Source organism: Cylas formicarius, unplaced genomic scaffold (assembly GCF_029955315.1).
Source record: "Cylas formicarius isolate icCylForm1 unplaced genomic scaffold, icCylForm1.1 PGA_scaffold_8__14_contigs__length_24414737, whole genome shotgun sequence".
NCBI lineage: Eukaryota > Metazoa > Arthropoda > Insecta > Coleoptera > Brentidae > Cylas > Cylas formicarius.
In genome coordinates this window covers 1,576,317-1,595,664 of record NW_026844361.1, presented here as the reverse complement: position 1 = coordinate 1,595,664, position 19,348 = coordinate 1,576,317, and the positions used below count along the sequence as shown (strand labels likewise).

The 19,348-nt window shown below is 37.5% G+C and overlaps 1 protein-coding gene across 1 annotated transcript in view; it reads right to left on the bottom strand.

Moving 5' to 3' along the window:
* LOC132706243 (retinal homeobox protein Rx-A-like) overlaps window positions 1-19,348 on the bottom strand; it is a 33,756-nt gene that overhangs the window by 6,744 nt on the left and 7,664 nt on the right. The window contains exons 3-4 of the mRNA XM_060677458.1: window positions 15,766-16,092; window positions 1,138-1,309 (exon numbers count right to left, since the gene is read on the bottom strand). Of these exons, the coding sequence (XP_060533441.1) occupies window positions 1,138-1,309; window positions 15,766-16,092 (499 nt within the window). The remainder of the gene's footprint in view (window positions 1-1,137; window positions 1,310-15,765; window positions 16,093-19,348) is intronic.

Here is a 19,348-nt window from a genome sequence, read left to right as displayed (position 1 = left end):
TGACCACCACGTACAAAGAAGAAAAATAACCAATAATTTGCTCAGCTAGCAAAAAACGATTCTGACCGATAGCAAAAAAATCGGCTTCCCCCCGCTCCCTCCGCTGGCCATCCGGGCCCATCGGGCCTCCATACCGGCGTGTCACTAGTCACACTAAGTCCACACAGTGGAAACCGATATCAAACTTTTGAGGACGAATACAAGGGATTCTGTCGGGAGCGAACGGAGGTTAAACCGCCGCGTGCAATGCTCCACCACAGAATCCGGCACGGCTTATATTTATAAAAGACATTATTAGGTTCTGATCTCTATTGTCTATATGGTGAGTTTGAAAACCACTACGTTTATTCCTTTTTATCAATTCTCCACTATTAATAATATCCCTTATCGACGAAATTGTCGTTTTTGAAGATAGGCTTATTTTAAAGCTTCTTGTTAAATAAGTCTACTAATTGAAGTTCCTTACACATTTTTGACAACCTGTTTTGCATTAAGTGACAAATGATTTCTTCTTCTTGTAAAATAATTTGTTCGAAACGAACAGCAAAAACGATTATTCAACACTGCCACAAATGGCCAACACTCAAGAAATATATCAGAAAGAAAGAAATATACCTGCCCTGCCTTGTCACTCAATTAAGAACGTTTTTTTGTTAATGACTTTACCCTATAACAATAACATCGTTAAAGTTTTATTGGGGAACTTTTTTTTTAATTCAACCTTACAATAACGTTTTTACAAAATTTTTAAGAAAATAGATGTATTTGAAATTTTCTAGTTTAACAATATAAAAAAAGGATTACGCAAATTATTAATTAATTATTTTTTTAATTAATTAACTAATTATTAAGTAGTAATAGATACCTGTAGCTTTAAGATTCATCTAAGAAAACTGCGTAAAATACTTTAAATTCGATACAAAGACGAACTGTAACTGTGAAATACTTCGGCATAACTGAGTTAGCGTGACAGTTGCGCGAGAGGCGTTTATTTGCAAAGAGGCCTGCGATTTTATTAAACATAATTCGGACGAAATATAAACGGATATTAGTGCTTTGTTTTTTATCGAAAAATGTAGTTTTGTCGCTCTAAAGAAGCCATTTTGCGGTATGTGCGGAGGCGTGATCCTTTCTTACTTTATATTTTGGACGTCCGCTGCGTGGGGCTCGACGGAGGCGGCGTCTGGCGAGCACCCGGGGAACGAAATCGGTGGCATCATGTTCGGCCATTCGAGGCCGAGGAAGAGACCGTTCGAATTCACGGAATCGGAAAAATTCAACAGCGGCGCTTCCATCGGGGAACTGCAACCTAGAGTTCCGCGCGAAAGTAGTTACGAAGAAGAAGAATTACAGTCTCTTACAGTGTATTTGTTTATATTTTTTGCACCAAACCTACAACCAAATCTTGAAGAGTTAGAAAAATACTGTAAATACAAAAGATCTAAAGTGTTATAAGAAGTGTTAAGTCACCTTTTAAGCTGTAATTTTTTAATATTTCACAAGTAGAAATTACGCCATTAATAAGGAGGGTGGGGCAAGGCATACAGGTTGCCCCACAGTGTCCTCCCCGACATCAACTTTGATATTTTAAATGTAACAGCCTATATATTTCGATATTTTTGGAATCCTTGGTTAAAATAAAGGTCATTTTCTTAAGAAATTCCTATTCAAATTTTGCATAGTTTAGACGGAAATTGAGCTTATGTATTCTTTTTTCATATTTTGATTGCCTCATATAAAAATTAAACCATATAATAAGGAGTTTGACAGATGCGCCTCAGCTTATATAGGTTTCCAATAGGGTCGAACGGTTCACGGTTGGCTTAACCCTTTTGGGATGCGAAATGGTAAAAAAAGCGAACACGATAGGCAACGACCCACTGTGAAGACTTACCGCAGGCTATCGTGTCGTCGGTTCCGGACGGGACCCCGTTTATTGCACTCGCGCTTGAAACTCGCGGACTTGCGCAATCGGCTCTCTGTTTCTGGCGTCGGACCATGCGGAAGTGTCTTTTCGAATCCTCCTTTTCCTGTGCGGTTGCACACAAGCCGTCACATGGGTTACGCGGGTTTGAGAAACTGGGCGAACGCGCAAATTTAAATTAGCGATCCCAAAAGGTCTCTAACCCGACTTTTGAAAATAGAAACAATGGATTCTGAACATTCCCCCCACTATAAAAATACTAATTTTTATACAAAATGTTTTATAAAAAAAAAAACTAAATGTAACAAATAAGAAGAAACTAAACGAAATTCTCTTTGCACGGTTTTGCAGCAAACACTCCTGTATCCCTAGCGGAGCGGAACAAGTGACAATTGGTTCGATGCAATCAATTGTCTCTTTTGAAAACAAGTATGTAGGACGAAACACGGTTGGGAAGTTGGCTAGTTGACTGGTAAAGGGCACACTTTGACCAGTGGTCTGTCGAGCAGGCCCTTTGCGGTTTTGACTTAGACTATTCGCGGTATTTTATCAGGACTTGGGTAAATTTGGACTACTCGACCGAGGGTCCATCTCAATGGGGGCAAGTTTTCGTCTCTCAGAACCACTAACGTGCCAACCTTTGGGGGGTTATGGGGGGTGTTCCACTTCTCCCTCTGTTGTAGCGAGTGCAGGTATTCTACGTGCCAGCGGCGCCAAAAATGCTGATGCATTTGTTGCACTAGTTGCCAACCGGTGAGGCGGTTAATTTTTTGGTCTGTGAGGCTTTGGTCGGATGGGGCTGTCAAGGGTTCAAGAGTAAGGAAATGGCCTGGCGTTAGAGGTAGAAGTTCGTTAGGGTCTGGACTGATACAACAGAAAAGTCGCGAGTTAAGAATCGCCTCCTACGGAGGTGGCTTTTGGTGGATTTCACCCCAGATTCATGGAGACCGCCAAAGTGTGACCCAGCTGGGGGGTTGAAATACCATTTGATGGCGAGTAGTTCCGCTGCCTGGCGGCAGTAGGAAGAGAGAAGTTTGTTAGCGCCGGTTAAGTTTGTTCCCTGGTCGCTGTAGATGGAAGAGCACCGACCTCTTCGGCCTACGAATCTACGAAGGGCCGCTAGAAAAGCTTCGACAGATAGGTCAGATACGGCTTCTAAGTGGATCGCCTTGGTGGGGAAACAAACGAAGATACATGCGTGTGCTTTCTGGCTTTTAGCGCCTCTGCGCTTCGCCAAGGTAATTTGAAAAGGTCCCATGAAGTCCACACTGACGTGAGAAAAAGGTTTGAGCTGCGAGACCCTGGCCTTGGGCAGGTCGCCCATGTATGGACTGTAAGGTTTGGGGTTGGTTCTGGCACAAATGACGCAATGTGCTATCACACTGCGAATGGCACGCTTAACGGACAATATCCAGAACTGCTGGGCTAGCAAATGTTCTAGTAGGCGAGGACCTGGGTGTCCGTGAGTTTTATGGAATTTCTCTATTATTAATGTGGTGATTCTATGATCTCGGGGTAACAATATAGGATGCTTAACTTCGTACTCAAGGTCCGTGTGACGCAACCTTCCCCCCACTCTGAGAACGCCCAGAGTATCTAAGAATGGGCCCAGTTTACGAGGGGGTTTGTAGTAGTAGTTGACAAACGCTAATCGGTTCTCTTCTGTAGGGGTATCGATTTCGTCTGGAGCCAAGTTGTTAAAAACGGGCCACAGCTCTGAGGGAGACGATAACCAGGGTGGACCTTTGAATTACAAGGGATGATCAATGAATTGGTTGGGAAGCAAAGGTCTGGACAAACAATGGGCAGGATTTTCAAAACCATTAATGTGGTACCAACAATCTGGTGGTATTTTTTCTTGAATAGTTGTAACACGATTGGCTATGAATACCTTTCTCTTGGAAGAACACGAAGAAGGTATACCAAAGTGCGGAGGAGCATGTGCAAGAACCCACGCTAGAGGAGATTAAAAGGGCAATAAACCAATTAAAGAATAACAAGGCCCCGGGTGAGGACTCCATTACGGCGGAATGCATAAAATATGGAGGGAAACATCTAGATACTGCCATACTAGAGCTGTTGAAAAACATATGGAAAACAGAAGCCCTACCTACAAGGTTCTGTCAAATGTACTAAGAGGACGCATATCCCCATACGCAGAAGACAACTTAGGGGACTACCAATGCGGGTTTCGACCCAAGAGATCAACAACAGATCAAATATTCACCATAAGACAGCTCCTAGAGAAAAGCTGGGAGTTTAACAGAGAGGTTCACCAACTGTTCGTAGATTTCTGCCAAGCATATGATAGCATCACCAGGGAAAGTATCTGGCAAGCGTTGGAAGGCATAGGGGTACCAAAAAAGGTCATAAGGCTAACCAAGATATGCATAGAAAACTCTAAAGCCAAAGTTAGGATAGGAAAGAACAACACCGAGGCTTTCTCCAGTAACAATGGCCTAAAACAGGGCGATGGACTTTCACCATTGCTTTTCAACATAGTGCTGGACATGGCCATCAAAGAAGCGAATATCGGCTTGGAAATATTTACAAATAAGGGCCCAGAAATGATTTTGGCATTTGCCGATGACATTGATACGGTAGGAAGCAGTACGATTAAAACAAAAGAAATGTTCATGAACATAGAGAAGGAGACCAAGAAGGTAGGACTCATGATCAACGAGGACAAGACCAAATATATGTGGGCCGGACGGAGAGCAGGAAGGGGCAGAATAGGACAGAACATAACCATGGACACCCACAATTTTGAATGCGTAAACCAATTTCAGTACCTAGGAGCAGTTATAACTTCGGATAACGATATCACCAGCGAAATAAAAGCAAGAATACAAAAGGGCAATAAATGTTTTTTCGCCTTGCAGAACCTGTTTAAGTCCCGACTGATATCTAGGAACTCAAAACTACGGATATATTCGGCAGTAATCAAGCCAATCGTAAGGTATGGCTCGGAAACATGGACAATGACAAAGCAGAACGAACTAGTGTTAAGACGCTTTGAACGAAGGATGTTGCGGAAAATCTTTGGACCAACAATAGATGAGAGAACGGGTCAATATCGAATAAGAACGAATGCGGAGCTTAACGACATGTACAAAAGACCGAGTTTAGTAAACGAAATAAAAGCACAAAGGCTCAGGTGGGCTGGACACGTGCAGAGATCGCCGAATGAACGTCTTGTAAAGAGGATATGGGAAGAAAACCCAGCAGGAAAGAGACCCTTAGGAAGACCAAGGCTCAGATGGAGGGACAATATCGAAGAGGATGTAAAAATCTTGGGAGTACGGAACTGGAAGGAGGTTGTGTTGGACAGGGACAGATGGAGACGAGTCGTAGATGCAGCTAAGACCCACGAAGGGTTGTGACGCTACGGAAAAAAAAAACTGCAACCCCAGACGTTGGATCAAACACTTGGCAACCGCGACTACTGGTGCCAGGAAACCCAAAGGATCGTAAATCCGAGCGATCTCAGACCAGACAACTCTCTTTGTATAATCACGGGACAATGGTTTAACGTAGTACGAGACGACGTCTAACACTGGGTTCCATTGCAGTCCCAATACTTTAAGGACTGTGGTATCCTTATCTGAAAAGGAAATACTTTGTTGATGCCTCTCTGGGATGTTCGCAAGAAGCTCTTGGCAGTTGAAGGTTCATTTTCGCAGTTCGAAACCTCCACAATTTAACAACCCAATCAGTTGTCTTTGAAGTTCTAATCCCTGCTCTATGGATAGCGAAAAATCCATCAGGTCATCTACATAGGACGAGTCTAAGATACTGGAAGATGCGAGGGGGTAGTCTTTTCCGTGGTCGTTTACCAATTGGTGCAGTATCCTGATTGCCAAGTAAGGGCTACAGTTTAAACCATATGTCACGGTGCGTAAGTGGTATTCACGGATTGGTTCAAGTGGATTGAATCTCCATAAAATTTTCTGGTATTTGATGTCTTGTTCGTTTACGATAATATTTCGGAACATCTGACGGATTTCAGTACTAAATACTACAGGGAAACATCTAAATGATATTAACACTTTCACGATGTCGTTTTGTAGTTTAGGTCCGACTAATAAAACATCGTTCAAGCTTAAACCATCGGAAGTTTTAGATGAACCGTCAAACACAACTCTAATTTTTGTGGAACCACTGTCGTCTTTCATCGCACAGTGGTGCGGGAAATAATACGATGGGTAATCGCAGGATGAACTGATGGTCATGTGACCCTGGTCGGCATAATCTTGCATGAACTCGTTATACAAGGTACGAAGGCGTGGATTTTTGTTGAGTCTTGCCTCTAACAAATTAAACCTGTGCAATGCCTGGTTTCTAGAATCACCGAGGTTGGGGGAGGTCTCTCGAAACGGGAGCCTAACGATATAGTTGCCAGAGGGGTCTCTAGCATAGGTAGACGAAAAAATCTCTTCACATGTTTGTTTCTCGTCGGTGAGAGGGACTTTGGTAGGGACACATTCAATTTTCCAAAATTTTCTCAAGGTCTGGTTCAAAGCATTAACGGGAGAGTCTAAGGTAGTCAGCAAGGTAAGGGTTTTAGGACCAGTTTTTTTGGTACCACCCAATAGTACCCAACCGAATATGGTGTTTACGTTCTTTCACAAAACCTGGAACGAGGATTTGGCTAAATAAGTCAACGCCGAGTAGGATTTCCACTTCACTTGGATTGCTGAAATCTGGGTCGGCTAAGTCCAAACCATCTAGGTAGGGCCACTGGGAAGGAACGTTGTTCACCTTGGTAGGAGGGACAAGTCCACAGATGTTCGGGGTAATGATAGCTTCACACTTAAATATACTATCGCTATAATACTGGGAGGAAATTTGGAGGTTGATGTTTCCATGGGGGACGTTACAAGTCATGTTATTCAAACCTTGGATTGGTGTGCTATTTGGAACAATGGACAAATCTAATTTTTTGGCACATGACAGAGTAACAAAATTGGCTTCACTTGCGGTGTCGAATAAGGCTCGGCAGGGTACAAACTCCTTATTCGAATTCAATATCAACACTTGGACGGTAGCAAACAAAACAGACTTGGTATCGGAACGTTCAATGTTTGTGGAGGTGCACATGGTACTTTTAGGGGTAGACGAGTTGCTTGGCGGGTTGGTTTTGAGAGGCTTTTTCGAGAAACAAAGTAGTGTGTTGTGGCGTCCAGAACAAAGGTGGCATACGCCTTCGTGTGTAAAGGATAACACTGAATGAGCCCTAAAATAATTAAAACAAAACATGGCGTTGTGGTACTTCCATCTCTAAAAACTTGTCGCACTTAATTAGGGGGTGGAAACCTTGCTGCTTACAACAACTACACTATTATTATCGATTCGGGTGGGCAAACTGTAAGGGGGTTTACCTCCCCTTTTCCCACCACTAGAACGAAAAGGGACTATTGGAACGAAAAGGGACTATTGGATCAGCAGGTTTTTCTGACAAATTACAGTTTTCCAAGGCACGACAGTTTTTTTCCAGAAACGTAAACAGGTTGGTGTAGGTTGGGATGTCTATTTTGTTTGTTTGAGAGAAGGATCCACTTTCTGGAGGAGGATATTCATTTTAACAAAGTCTAGAAGGTTGAGGTCGTTGTAGTGTGAGAGGGCTTCGAAATTTTCCCGGAAAGTCAAGAGCAATTTTCTCAATTCCCGAGCGTTGTTAGCTTTAGCAGATGGTGCTGAATAAATGTTAGTCCAGTAGTTGGTAATAAGGCGCCTCTTATTATTGTATATACGCACGGCGGAATCATAAGCAACCCTGTAATTTGCAGCGACCAATGGAATTTTGCGGATAGATAATTGGGCGTCACCGACAAGGGCTGTGCTCAGTGCTTGAAACTTGGCAATTTCACTGAGCTCGGTTCTATCATGGACTAAACTGTTGAATAAATCGATGAAGGTGGGCCACGCTTTCAAATCCCCGTTGAAGGTTGGTACGTTTACTTTTTGAATTTCCAAACCCGTGGTATGGCCTTGTCTGATCATCGGCAATAATGAAAGATTTTGTGGGAATGTATCAAGAAGAAGATCGCGAGCAATGGATTTTATAGAATATTTTATCTCGTCAAATGAAGCTACCAGTGCTTCCTGTTCGCTTTCCTGCTTCTCGTTTAAATCTAACCTGCATACTCGACAGTGCAAATCATCAAATTGAGTAATGAGAGAGTCCAAGTCCGATAGACGCAGTTGAAAAACTTTCAAGTCTTTCGTGTCAGCATGTGTATCTTGCGCCATTTGCGCTTTTGTGAGCGTATTCTCACAACGGGTTAGGATGAACTTCTGCTGTCTAGTAAGGCCTGTGTATTCACTCATTTTTAAATGTAATGTAAAGGCTCCTGCAAAGGTAAACAAACAAATTCGAATTTTCAAAAAGTTCGTGAATTCGACGCGGCGGCAATTTTCAATTCAAAAATGGTAAAACAAATGGTTAGGCAATAAGTCTAAAAGGAGGTGATTCAATTTATTCGAACGCGAAACTTGGAATACAAGACGCGAAAACGTAAACAAACAAATTAGTGGTATACGAGTGTCAAACGAATGTGGTTGGGTTCAATTGTCCCGTGGCCAACCAGCCAAATTTCAAATGCGATCTTGCAAGTTGCGAAGTGCGCGATGCGATGCGAGCAAAAAACGATGTCCGGAGAGTGCAGAAAAACCGGTTAGCAACAGAGATAAAAAACGTGATTGCTGCAAAACAAGGTACAAATACGTGCAAAATGGTAAGAAAATCTAAATAGATTGCATTTTCCACGCGCTTTTTCAAATAATCAGGCAGAAGAAGGACCAGAATGTTAAGGGTTCCAATAGGGTCGAACGGTTCACGGTTGGCTTAACCCTTTTGAGATGCGAAATGGTAAAAAAAGCGAACACGATAGGCAACGATCCACTGTGAAGACGGGGCCCCGTTTATTGCACTCGCGCTTGAAACTCGCGGACTTGCGGAATCGGCTCTGTTTCTGGCGCCGGACCATGCGGAAGTGTCTTTTCGAATCTCAAATGTCAAAAAACTTCCTCCTTTTCCTGTGCGGTTGCGCACAAGCCGTCACATGGGTTACGCGGGTTTGAGAAACTGGGCGAACGCGCAAATTTAAATTAGCGATCCCAAAAGTTCTCTAACCCGACTTTTGAAAATAGAAACAATTATATATATATATATATATATATATATATATATATATATATATATATATATATATATATATATATATATATATATATATATATATATATATATATATATATATAATACCAATAATAATTTTTTTAATCTAATCAGTAACGTGTTTTTTTATTAAATACTTTGTAATAATTTTTACAAAACTTCTGGATTTCTGCTGCGTCGGTTTTTGCTGGGTCGAACTTGCTGACGTTTCGCCAATCATCCTGTTGGCTTCTTCAGATCTTGACTGAAACTGGCTCGCATTTTACTCTGGACCTGCTTACATATTGTTTGAGGGGGGCGGAGCGGGCTGAACAAACGTCGGGAAATGCTATGGATTCTCCACTATCACCAGTCATCGCGAATATATTTATGAAAGCCTTTGAGAAGAAAGCTCTCGACACCTTTCATCGAAAACACACAAGTTATGGAAACACCATGTTGATGATACTTTTGTTATTTGGTCTCATGGTCAAGAAAGCTTAGTACATTTTCTTAGACATTTAAACTCTATACACCCTGACATGCGTTTTACCATTGAGTTGGAAACTAATAATAACCTTCCATTCTTAGATATTCTTATCAATAGAAAATCAGACTTAACATTGGGTCATTGTGTTTACAGAAAACCTACGCACACAGACCGATCCTTAATGCAAAGTCACATCACCATCCGGTCCAAAAATCATAGCTTGCCAACTCTCTTATTTACAGAGCAGTATAACTATCTCAGCCTGAGTCACTGAACCCAGAATAAAAACACCTTACTTCTGCTCTTCCCTCTAATAATTTCAACATTAAAGATATTAAGCGTTCCATCAAAAAATACACTTCACCATAACCTTCTAATAGCAATGAGGCCGAAAGCAATCCTACATTTGCCACTGTGGTCCTTCCTTAGATTCACAACATCACTGACCACATATCAAAGGTTCTAAAGAAGTATAACATCAAAACCAGATTTACCACTTGTCCAAAAATCTCTCAACATCTTCAATGCATCTATGACAAAATTCCATTTAAGATGCCAGGAGCTTACAGCATTCCATGCATATGCGGCAAAGAAAATATTGGAGAGACAAATAAACTCATCAGCTGTTGTCGAACACAATCACGAAACTGGACATGAAATTTTATTCCATAAAACCGCCCGCCCCCGAGCCAGTTTCAGTCAAGCTCTGAAGAAGTCAACAGGATGATTGGCGAAACGTCAGCAAAAACCGACGCAGAAGGAATCCAGAATTTTTGAAAAAAGTATTACAGTAGCCTGTGGAAGTTTCTTTGAAATAAAAAATACTTTGTAATAATTAATTATAATTATTATGTATAATAATATCTGCTATTGGAAGGAGGCCTGGATAACACTCACCCATTTCGGTCACTAGCACAGTGAGTCGGGTCTATGGGAAGTTAATTAAAAGCATTGTAGACCAAGGATGCTATCTCTCCCCCACACTGTTCAAGATTTATTTGAATAAAGCCTAAAGAAAATGAAGAAATGCAGCGGAATGGGAACAGAATTTACAAATAACATCAATCTTTACACATTATTATAAACATCCAATCATTTATCACAGAAAATGCCATTTTTCTTTGAATATCAAAATAGCACTTCTTATTAGAAAAACCTTTGTTATCTCTTACCTATTATAATTGTAATTTACTCTAGAACAGAACACTGAATAAATTACAGTTGCTTTCTATTCCTATTTCCTATAACTTATTTTTTAAAATTATCGTTGCCGTTTAATTTTAAAATATAATTTTTTTGCGATTGTTGTTAAACGTTTCCCAACAATGAAAAAATATTTCAACAACTATATATTTTGCTTTCCTTCATTTTCAAAAATCGCTATTAGAAGTAGTAAGTAGTACTTAAATATTTCAATCGTTCAACCTTGGCAAGCAAAAATCAAGTTCTTGTAACAAAAAATTTCCATAAATGTCCACAACATTCGAAAGTTGGCCACTATTGTTTCCTGAACATTAGATACTTCAATTTTCTTCAAAATAAAATCGAATGGCTTTTGGATGCAATTCTCTTCCAACTATTTAATGAATTTATATGTCTGCACCCCATCACATAAATGAAGTAATTGGATAAACAGGGGTTATGGCCAGCTAACAGTCCCGATCTCAATCCATTAGAAATTGTGAATTCGGTGAAATGGTGAAAAGAATATAGAATAAATAAATAAAGTGAGGTAAAATTAAGTTATTTGTTATTACCGTGTATTGGTGGTTATGTTGTTGTCGAAAGAAATGAGGAAAATTTTATTTTCCTGAGCTATTTTGAGAAAGTTAATTAGGTACAACCACTAAAAAGTCACACCCATGACATAAATTTGCAAATAACAGAATATTAGCGAAATCCAAAAGAATTTCTTGTCAAATAAAGTAAAATATACGGGGCGTATATGGACTTGGATTTGCAACTCATTTTTTATTCTATAATTACCAAAAGGCGATAAACAACAAAAAAAAACTGAACTTTTTGTATTTAAAGTTTTTTTTTGTAACCCTTCAAGATTTGGTTGTAGGTATGGTACAAAATATAAATGCCCTGTACATTTATAGGTGGTTTTCCATGAATAACCTTTTCGCTGACGGAGTTTTTGATCTAAAATATCGGGTTTCTCGCAACGAACAACTAATAGAAGTTTTATGAGAAACAAAATAGATATTGTAACGCAAAACATAAAAACGCGAGTGAGCAAACAAAACGTATTCCAGTTATTATTAATGTGCCTGTGGTTGTAAGTTTGTAATAAAAGAGTGGGATGATGTGAATTAATTCAGTCATTTTGGACAAGTTATTATTATTATTTTCTCTAAAATGCTAGTTAAAAAAGGTTTAAATGAATATACAGACTCTAAATTACAAAGGGTTTTTTTTTCACAATTGAAGAGTGGAAATGTTAAAGGAGGTATGTGCCATTTTTTAATATAATAACATTTTGCGTTAGAATTGTCGTACGTGACCCGCCGCATGTCCTGAGAAAAGAAATATGTGCCTATCGTAATGATTAATCTGCATTTGCCTTATTTTTACGAAAACCGGCAATTATAACCATTGCTGTAAATTTAAACAGTTTTTCTTGATTACATCAAAAATGTAATTTTCGCACATACCACTCTTCAATTGATCTTGAGTTTGGTTTCCTCAAAAAATACAAATGGGTAGTTTTAAAACTTAAACATTTCGGAAAATAGTTTTCAGTCTTTAGGCTTACATTCTATTAACTTTAATTTATTCCTTTACATTTTGTGAATTATTATTTTGAAAAAAATTTAGGAAAATCACATTGCACAACTGCTTTAAATTTAAACTAGCTGTGTCCATCTCTTACCTGTTTTCAAATCCCCTTGAATTTAAATTTCCCAATAATTGAAAGACAATGACAAAATTTATGATAAAATTATTATTTTAAAGTAGGTTACTTAGGAAAATCTAAAATAAAAGCCTCAGTTTGACATCCCCTGTCTTGGTTATTATCAACATTTATACTAAGGTAGGTTCGCCTAAATTTTTACCAACAATTCTGTACCCTGTACGATTAATTATGGGACACCCTATATCAATTCTGGTATCGTTATACCAATATTTGTTTCTTCCTTATTTCGAGCATACCATTAATGCTTTTTGCATTATAATAGTGTTTACAGATTGTTAATTAATGTATAATAGGTGCTCCTTAAATATTAATTGATACAAAATATATTAATGGTTGATGTTTACTAGGCGTAGAATGAATGTACTAGGACATTAATACATGTCATAGGTCATTAATGTATCCCGATTAAAAGTATTGCCCGCTAAGCATTAATATTACGTTCTTGCACATTTAATAAAACTTTAGAAGCATTAAGTTTTGAGAATCGGAACAAAATTCTTGCAAAAAAAATCTGTGTGTTAATGACTTCTTTATTAATATTAGGGACGTTTTTCGTTGTGTGAAACGGATCATGACAGACTTTCACGCTCTCTATCTCATTCCATTTAAGGGGCCTAAAGTTCTGCGTATTCGATCAATTGATTGATGAACAATATTTATGAGAGTTGATTTTCTGTTGCCCAAAGTTTGTCTATTAAAAATACCTTCTCGTGTAAATTTGTACTCATCAGTCCAAATTATTTTACGCAAAAAATCTGGGTTCTCTTGGCTATGAGTTAGGAATATCTCGCAAAATTCTGTACTCCGAGCAAAATCTTCTTGATGGGGAACGTACACGGTATAAAAATTTACAGGGGTACATTACGTGCTGTTTGAAAATCCTGTCAACGGAATTTCTTGAAATACGTAAATCTTTTTCACTGCGTATATAAATGCTTCAGGATACGAACTCTCGCAGGCTTAATACTTTCATTCTCTAGAAATTTTTTCTTGAACCTTCTGAATTATTTATATATTTTATTGATTTATTTAGATATACTGTTCAACATGATAAACCCAACTACAGAACAGGAACATAAGTGACAAATTAAAAAAAATGCTAATACATTGTAGAATAAAACAAAAATAATTCTATGCCATTCCTTGAACAACATGTTTTAACGTTGCGTACAGAAGAACAGTTGCACAGATCGCACATTCTGTGGAAAGGGGAAAATTTTGAAATATTCTTATGCGGCGTAGAAACCCTGGAAACACCAAGGTTCAATTTTGATAAGAGGCCTGGGTCAAGAACCTGATTATGAATAATTTTGTACAAGAATACCGCCGAGTGTGAGTTATGTCTATTACGAAGCGAAGTATTGCTGATATCAATTGGGGGATACTTATTATCATGCCTAAAAACCATTCGTTGTACAGATTCCAGCTTCCTTGGAGTTGGTAAAACGGGCTCCATATAATATCACAAGTTTCTAAATCTGTTAAGTCTCGAGAGTTCCGTGCTATAAACCCGTATATTTTATTCGCGGCAGACACAGCAGAGTCAATATGTGGCGTGAAAGAAACTTCCTCAATCTGTATAATCATGTATTACAAATAAATTTAGAATTTCAGCAGAAATATATGGACTATTTTGGGGGGGGGGGGGGGGGAGCTAAATGATGATGGACATGAATGTTGTCTCGGATGAGTTCTGTGCGGAATAAGTATCGCGCACTACGTCTATTTTATCGTCGACAAAATCGTCCATCAGAGCAGTTAATTCGATTAACTATGGAACGTTTTCGCACCACGTTTACTCTTATTGACAACTCCAGAGACGCCGTACGGTGCGTACAGAACAAGCTATTGCTGCTGTAGAGCGTAGCATTGAAGAAGACCCGAATGAGTCCATCCGCCATCGAGCACAGGAATTGGATCTGTGTCCATCCACTTTATGGAAGATTTTGCGGAAGGATCTTGGTTTACGTGCTTACAAAATCCAACTCGTGCAAGAATTGAAGCCAAACGATCATCAAGTAAGGCGTAGATTCGTCGAAAATTTTGTTTAGCGATGAAGAGCACTTCTGGTTGAATGGCTACGTCAACAAACAAAACTGCCGCATTTGGAGCGAAGCTAATCCTCAAGTGTATGTCGAAACACCGTTACATCCATAGAAACTGACTGGTGCGCTTTATGGGCTGGTGGAATCATTGGTCCGTACTTCTTCAAATGGTGATCGGTATAGAGCTATGATTACTAACTCTTTCATTCCTGAATTGAATTACCATGATGTCCAGGAGATATGGTTTCAACATGAAGGCGCAACATGTCACACAGCTCGTGTCTCAATCGATTTATTGAAAGACACGTTTGGTGACCGCCTAATTTCACGTTTTGGACCTGTGAATTGGCCTCCAAGATCTTGTGATTTAACACCGCTAGACTACTGTCTGTGGGGCTATGTAAAGTCATTTGTCTATGCGGATAAGCCAAAAACGCTTGACCATTTGGAAGACAACATTCGCCATGTTATCATAATATCATTAATAAGGCAGCATGTAGAGAATTATTATCATTATTATTTCTTACTTAAGTAATTGTCTGTTTTATTAATCACTTCAAAAAATCGAAGTACGAATGCGAAATACTTAAACTCTGAGGTGAATTTTTGAAACCTTTATAATTATTTTTTATCACTTGCGGTGTCCGTAAGAATTATTAATTCTCTTGTCAAGGCGGTTGTTTGACATCAGTTGTAAAATTTCATTTCTTCGCGTGTGTGCCAAATTTCATTGAAATATCTAAACTGGTGTTACAGATATTCAAAAAATATATTTTGTTTTTGAAAACTTTATCACCCTGCATTTCAAAAGTTAAGACGTTTAAGACATATTATGTTTATATATCTTTTTAAAATGGACGTATTATTAGAAAACACCCTGTAGATAAAGATATTTATGTGGTTGCTTTTGGTTGGTTTCGTTTTTACTACGTTCTTTATTGGCACGTTTTCTGTATTCGGAATTTTCATTCGACCTGGTAATTAATTATACTTAACGAATTAATTATCTTGTCATTGGATATTTTATCTATATTATAGTATATACAGCTTAATATTATTATTATGATTATTATTTTTATTATTATTATTAAACATTGCAAAAGCGAAAATTTTTAAATTGTGCGTCGGAGTCAATTATGGCCGTTTACCAAGTTTCACAACAATATCTATTTTTGTTTTCATAAGACTTCTAATGGACGGTCATAATGGGCAAACCCTGTATACCTGGCATGTTGATGGGAATATTGTTACCGTCCTGCTGGACGGTCAGTCCTTTGCCCGCGACCGCGCCTTTCTCCTGCTTCCTCCACTTCGCCCTGCGGTTCTGAAACCACACCTGGACCCGCGCTTCCGTCAGGTCTATCCGGAGCGCAAGTTCCTCCCTGAAGAAGACGTCCGGGTAGTGCGTCTTGTGGAACGCACGTTCCAACTCTTCAAGCTGGTAATTGGAAAACGTCGTCCTGTATCGTCTCTGTTTGCGCTTGGAACTGGAGGGGGCGCTGCTGACGACGTCATCTTCGTTCTGGTAATCTTCTAGGGGATCGCCATAGTCTAGATGAAAAACTAACCCTGCGTCTCAGATTTTTTTTGTTATTTATTTATCTACATTTTCCGAAACGAAGGTCTGCACCATACCAGAACAATTTACACCGTGATCTAAATTAAGTGTTCGTCTTTGAACACTTTGTTATGAGTAGAGATGCAACGTCGGTTAAATTAGTATATTTTTTACTTTAACGTTCGTAACTCACCAACAGAACAAAAAAGAGCATATGAAATATTAGCCTTAAATTGAAAATATCCGAATTATTAATCTGTCTTTTAGACTAGATGTCTATGAGTGGTTGCGAAGTAAAACTCCATTGTCTTTTTATTGTTTTATTTGAGCGTCAGAAACAATAATAGTAACACCAAGTTCCACGTCTTCATTTATTATAAAAAATTTTCGTTTCCTTCTTTTAACAAAAACGGTTTGATTTTTTCTAAAGATTCGTTAAAAGCGCAGAAAAAATTGTTTAAAGAAGGCTGTGCAAAATATTGACAGCCTTGTCAAATAGACTAGTTTTCACAAAATTACCTTTAATATGTTAATTATTAGTATTTTTATCACTCATTTAAATTAATTTTACTGAATTATTTATTCAACGACTTCACACATCAATAAAAGTGCGAGATGTTAGAATGCTATTTGGCATGCAGTAAATCGTTTGTAAGGGCAAGAGGTACATAAACCTATAACCACATCGCCTTCCATCATATGAACAATTTTTTCTGCGTCTTTGTCTAATCTTTAGCAATTATAAAACCGTTTTTGGAAAAAAGAAGGCGACGATAAAATTTTGTTATAAATGAAGACGTGGATATTGGTGTTCTTGGATATTTTGAAGCATATCGTGACAATTCTATTCGAGATATAGTCAAAGACTCAAACCTATCCATCCAAAGGATTTTAAACAAAAAACAACAACTCATGCACTTTGGACAGGAGATGCAAAGAGAAGACTTTTTTACTATTGGTATGTTAAATTCTGCCGCCAAAACATAAGTTTAAGATCAAGAGAAAATTTATTGCTAGTACATCAGCGAGGTCCACAAGTTTGTTTCAGCTTTAACATTTGATGCGATATGGCACATCAACTCATAATTTCCGAGGAGCATATCAATTTTTGACAACCATTGTCAATAATAAATGGATTGCTACACATGGACCTGTTCCTTGGGCTTCTAGGTCACCAGATATAACCCCACTTGATTTCTATATGTGGGGCTATTTAAAGGACGAAATTCATAATCAAAGATACCAACACATTGACGTTTTAAAGTGTGCAATAAGAGAAAAAATAAACCAGATAGATGGTAGAATAATTGTAAAGGCAACTCGCTCGATAGAAAAATGTGCTAAAAAATGTTTAAAGTACAAGGTGCTCTTTTTGGACACCTCTTTAAATAACTTTAATAGTTAATAATAAATTAGAGTTTTTGTATCTTACGCTTAAATAAAACAATAAAGGAAAAATGGGATTGGATTTCGTGAAAATCTGAACTTTTAGTTCTTATTTATTTTGTTAAATGGATTTTTATCAAGCCAATTATCGAAAGTTTTGGCGAGCATTGGAAAAAATATGTCTTTTTTCTTTTTTCTTCAGATTGAATATCATTGCACACCTTTGACATTTGACCATCCTATTTGTAATTGCTTGTTGTTAGTTATTTCCAGTAAGACCTTGTGACGAACATAGACACTTGTGAAGTGTAAGCTAACGAATGAAATAAAGGACATTTCAGTACTCAGTACGTCTCAAATCTTCAAAACATCAGTGGCATACCACGATTTTATTTATAAATATCCGTGACGACAAATAAAAGTCAACAAACTATCTCAAAAAGATTTAAAGCCCCCCATCTCAAATGCAAATACAGTATGCAATACAATGCAAAGACGTACTTATTTTTAGCTGATAAATCATTTAAAATTATTTCCCAATATACAGGATGATTCATAAACATATGGGAAATCGAACTTTTATTTTTTAAATATAGGCTTGTGTTTAATATCCAATATTTTGTCTCAATAAAGACTACTATTAATATTATTTATTATTATTATTATTATTATTATTATTAATTTTTAACTTTGGGAAAAAAAATTCTTTCAATCTTAATTTTGAAATTCTGCTTTTCTTAAAGCCCATAATATTATTGAACTATAAAATAATGTTTTCGGACGTATCTTTTAGTGAAAAAACATATTAGTATTATTTATTAATAATTTAATTAATTTATTAATAATAATTAAGTTCTTTTGTTTTGCAGTTTTGTTCTTGGTTTTTAGTGTGGAACTGTGTGAACTATTAGCAATATTAAATATTGAATTTTTAATATTATCCCCGGCATAAAATACTGTTTAAATTGTTTCTCCAAAGTTGTGCAGTTCATAATTTTATTTTTGTGTAAATCTCGGATTTAATAAATTATTTCCGCATTACATTTTGTAATCACATGTAACGAATGCGTTTATCTGAAAAAAATCTATGTTGAGGTATAATTTATTTTGTTCTCAATTTATCAATCTTTTGTGATATTTTCGCACGGTTTGATTTTTTTTTATATTTTGGTCGTAAAAATGTATATTCCTAAAAAATACTAAGTTTAGGTATAGGGAATGCTGTAGCGAAGTTTGATGGAAATCATAACTCGTCACACTACACGTCCGTGTTTAATCAAATGTATGTCGAAAACAAAATAAAACGTTACATGATGAAGAATTAGTAACAAAAGTAAAAACTTCCATGATGCATTGAGAACGAAAGATAACGTATCTGACGACAGTTGTCAAAAGTCCGCGTCACGACTATCTATGGTCGGTGACCGTTACAATGCTTAAAATTGAAAGAGCATTAATAGGAATATTTAATGAAAGAATAATTCGTTTTTTTCACGAAAAATAGTATTTTTCATTTTGACTCACATTATATAAACGATACCAACTAACTTCAAGGCAAGTATAGGATAAATAACTGTACCACTTTGTAAAATGCGTAAAACGCAAACGCAAACGTAAAAATGTAAAACGGCGTCTAAATATATATTATATTAAACACATGGCATTTTTTTATTCATTTTAAAAAATGCTTAAATATTCAGAACTGTTAGCTGTGATTGCCAAGTATATCTTGGTGGCATCTTGCAAAAGTCTATAAAGAGTCACAACAAATCAATGTCAATTTTGACAAAAATAGTATTAAACACTTGGGTGATTGAGTATAAAAGGAAGTATAAGTCAATGCATGGTGTTCAACTTTAAAAA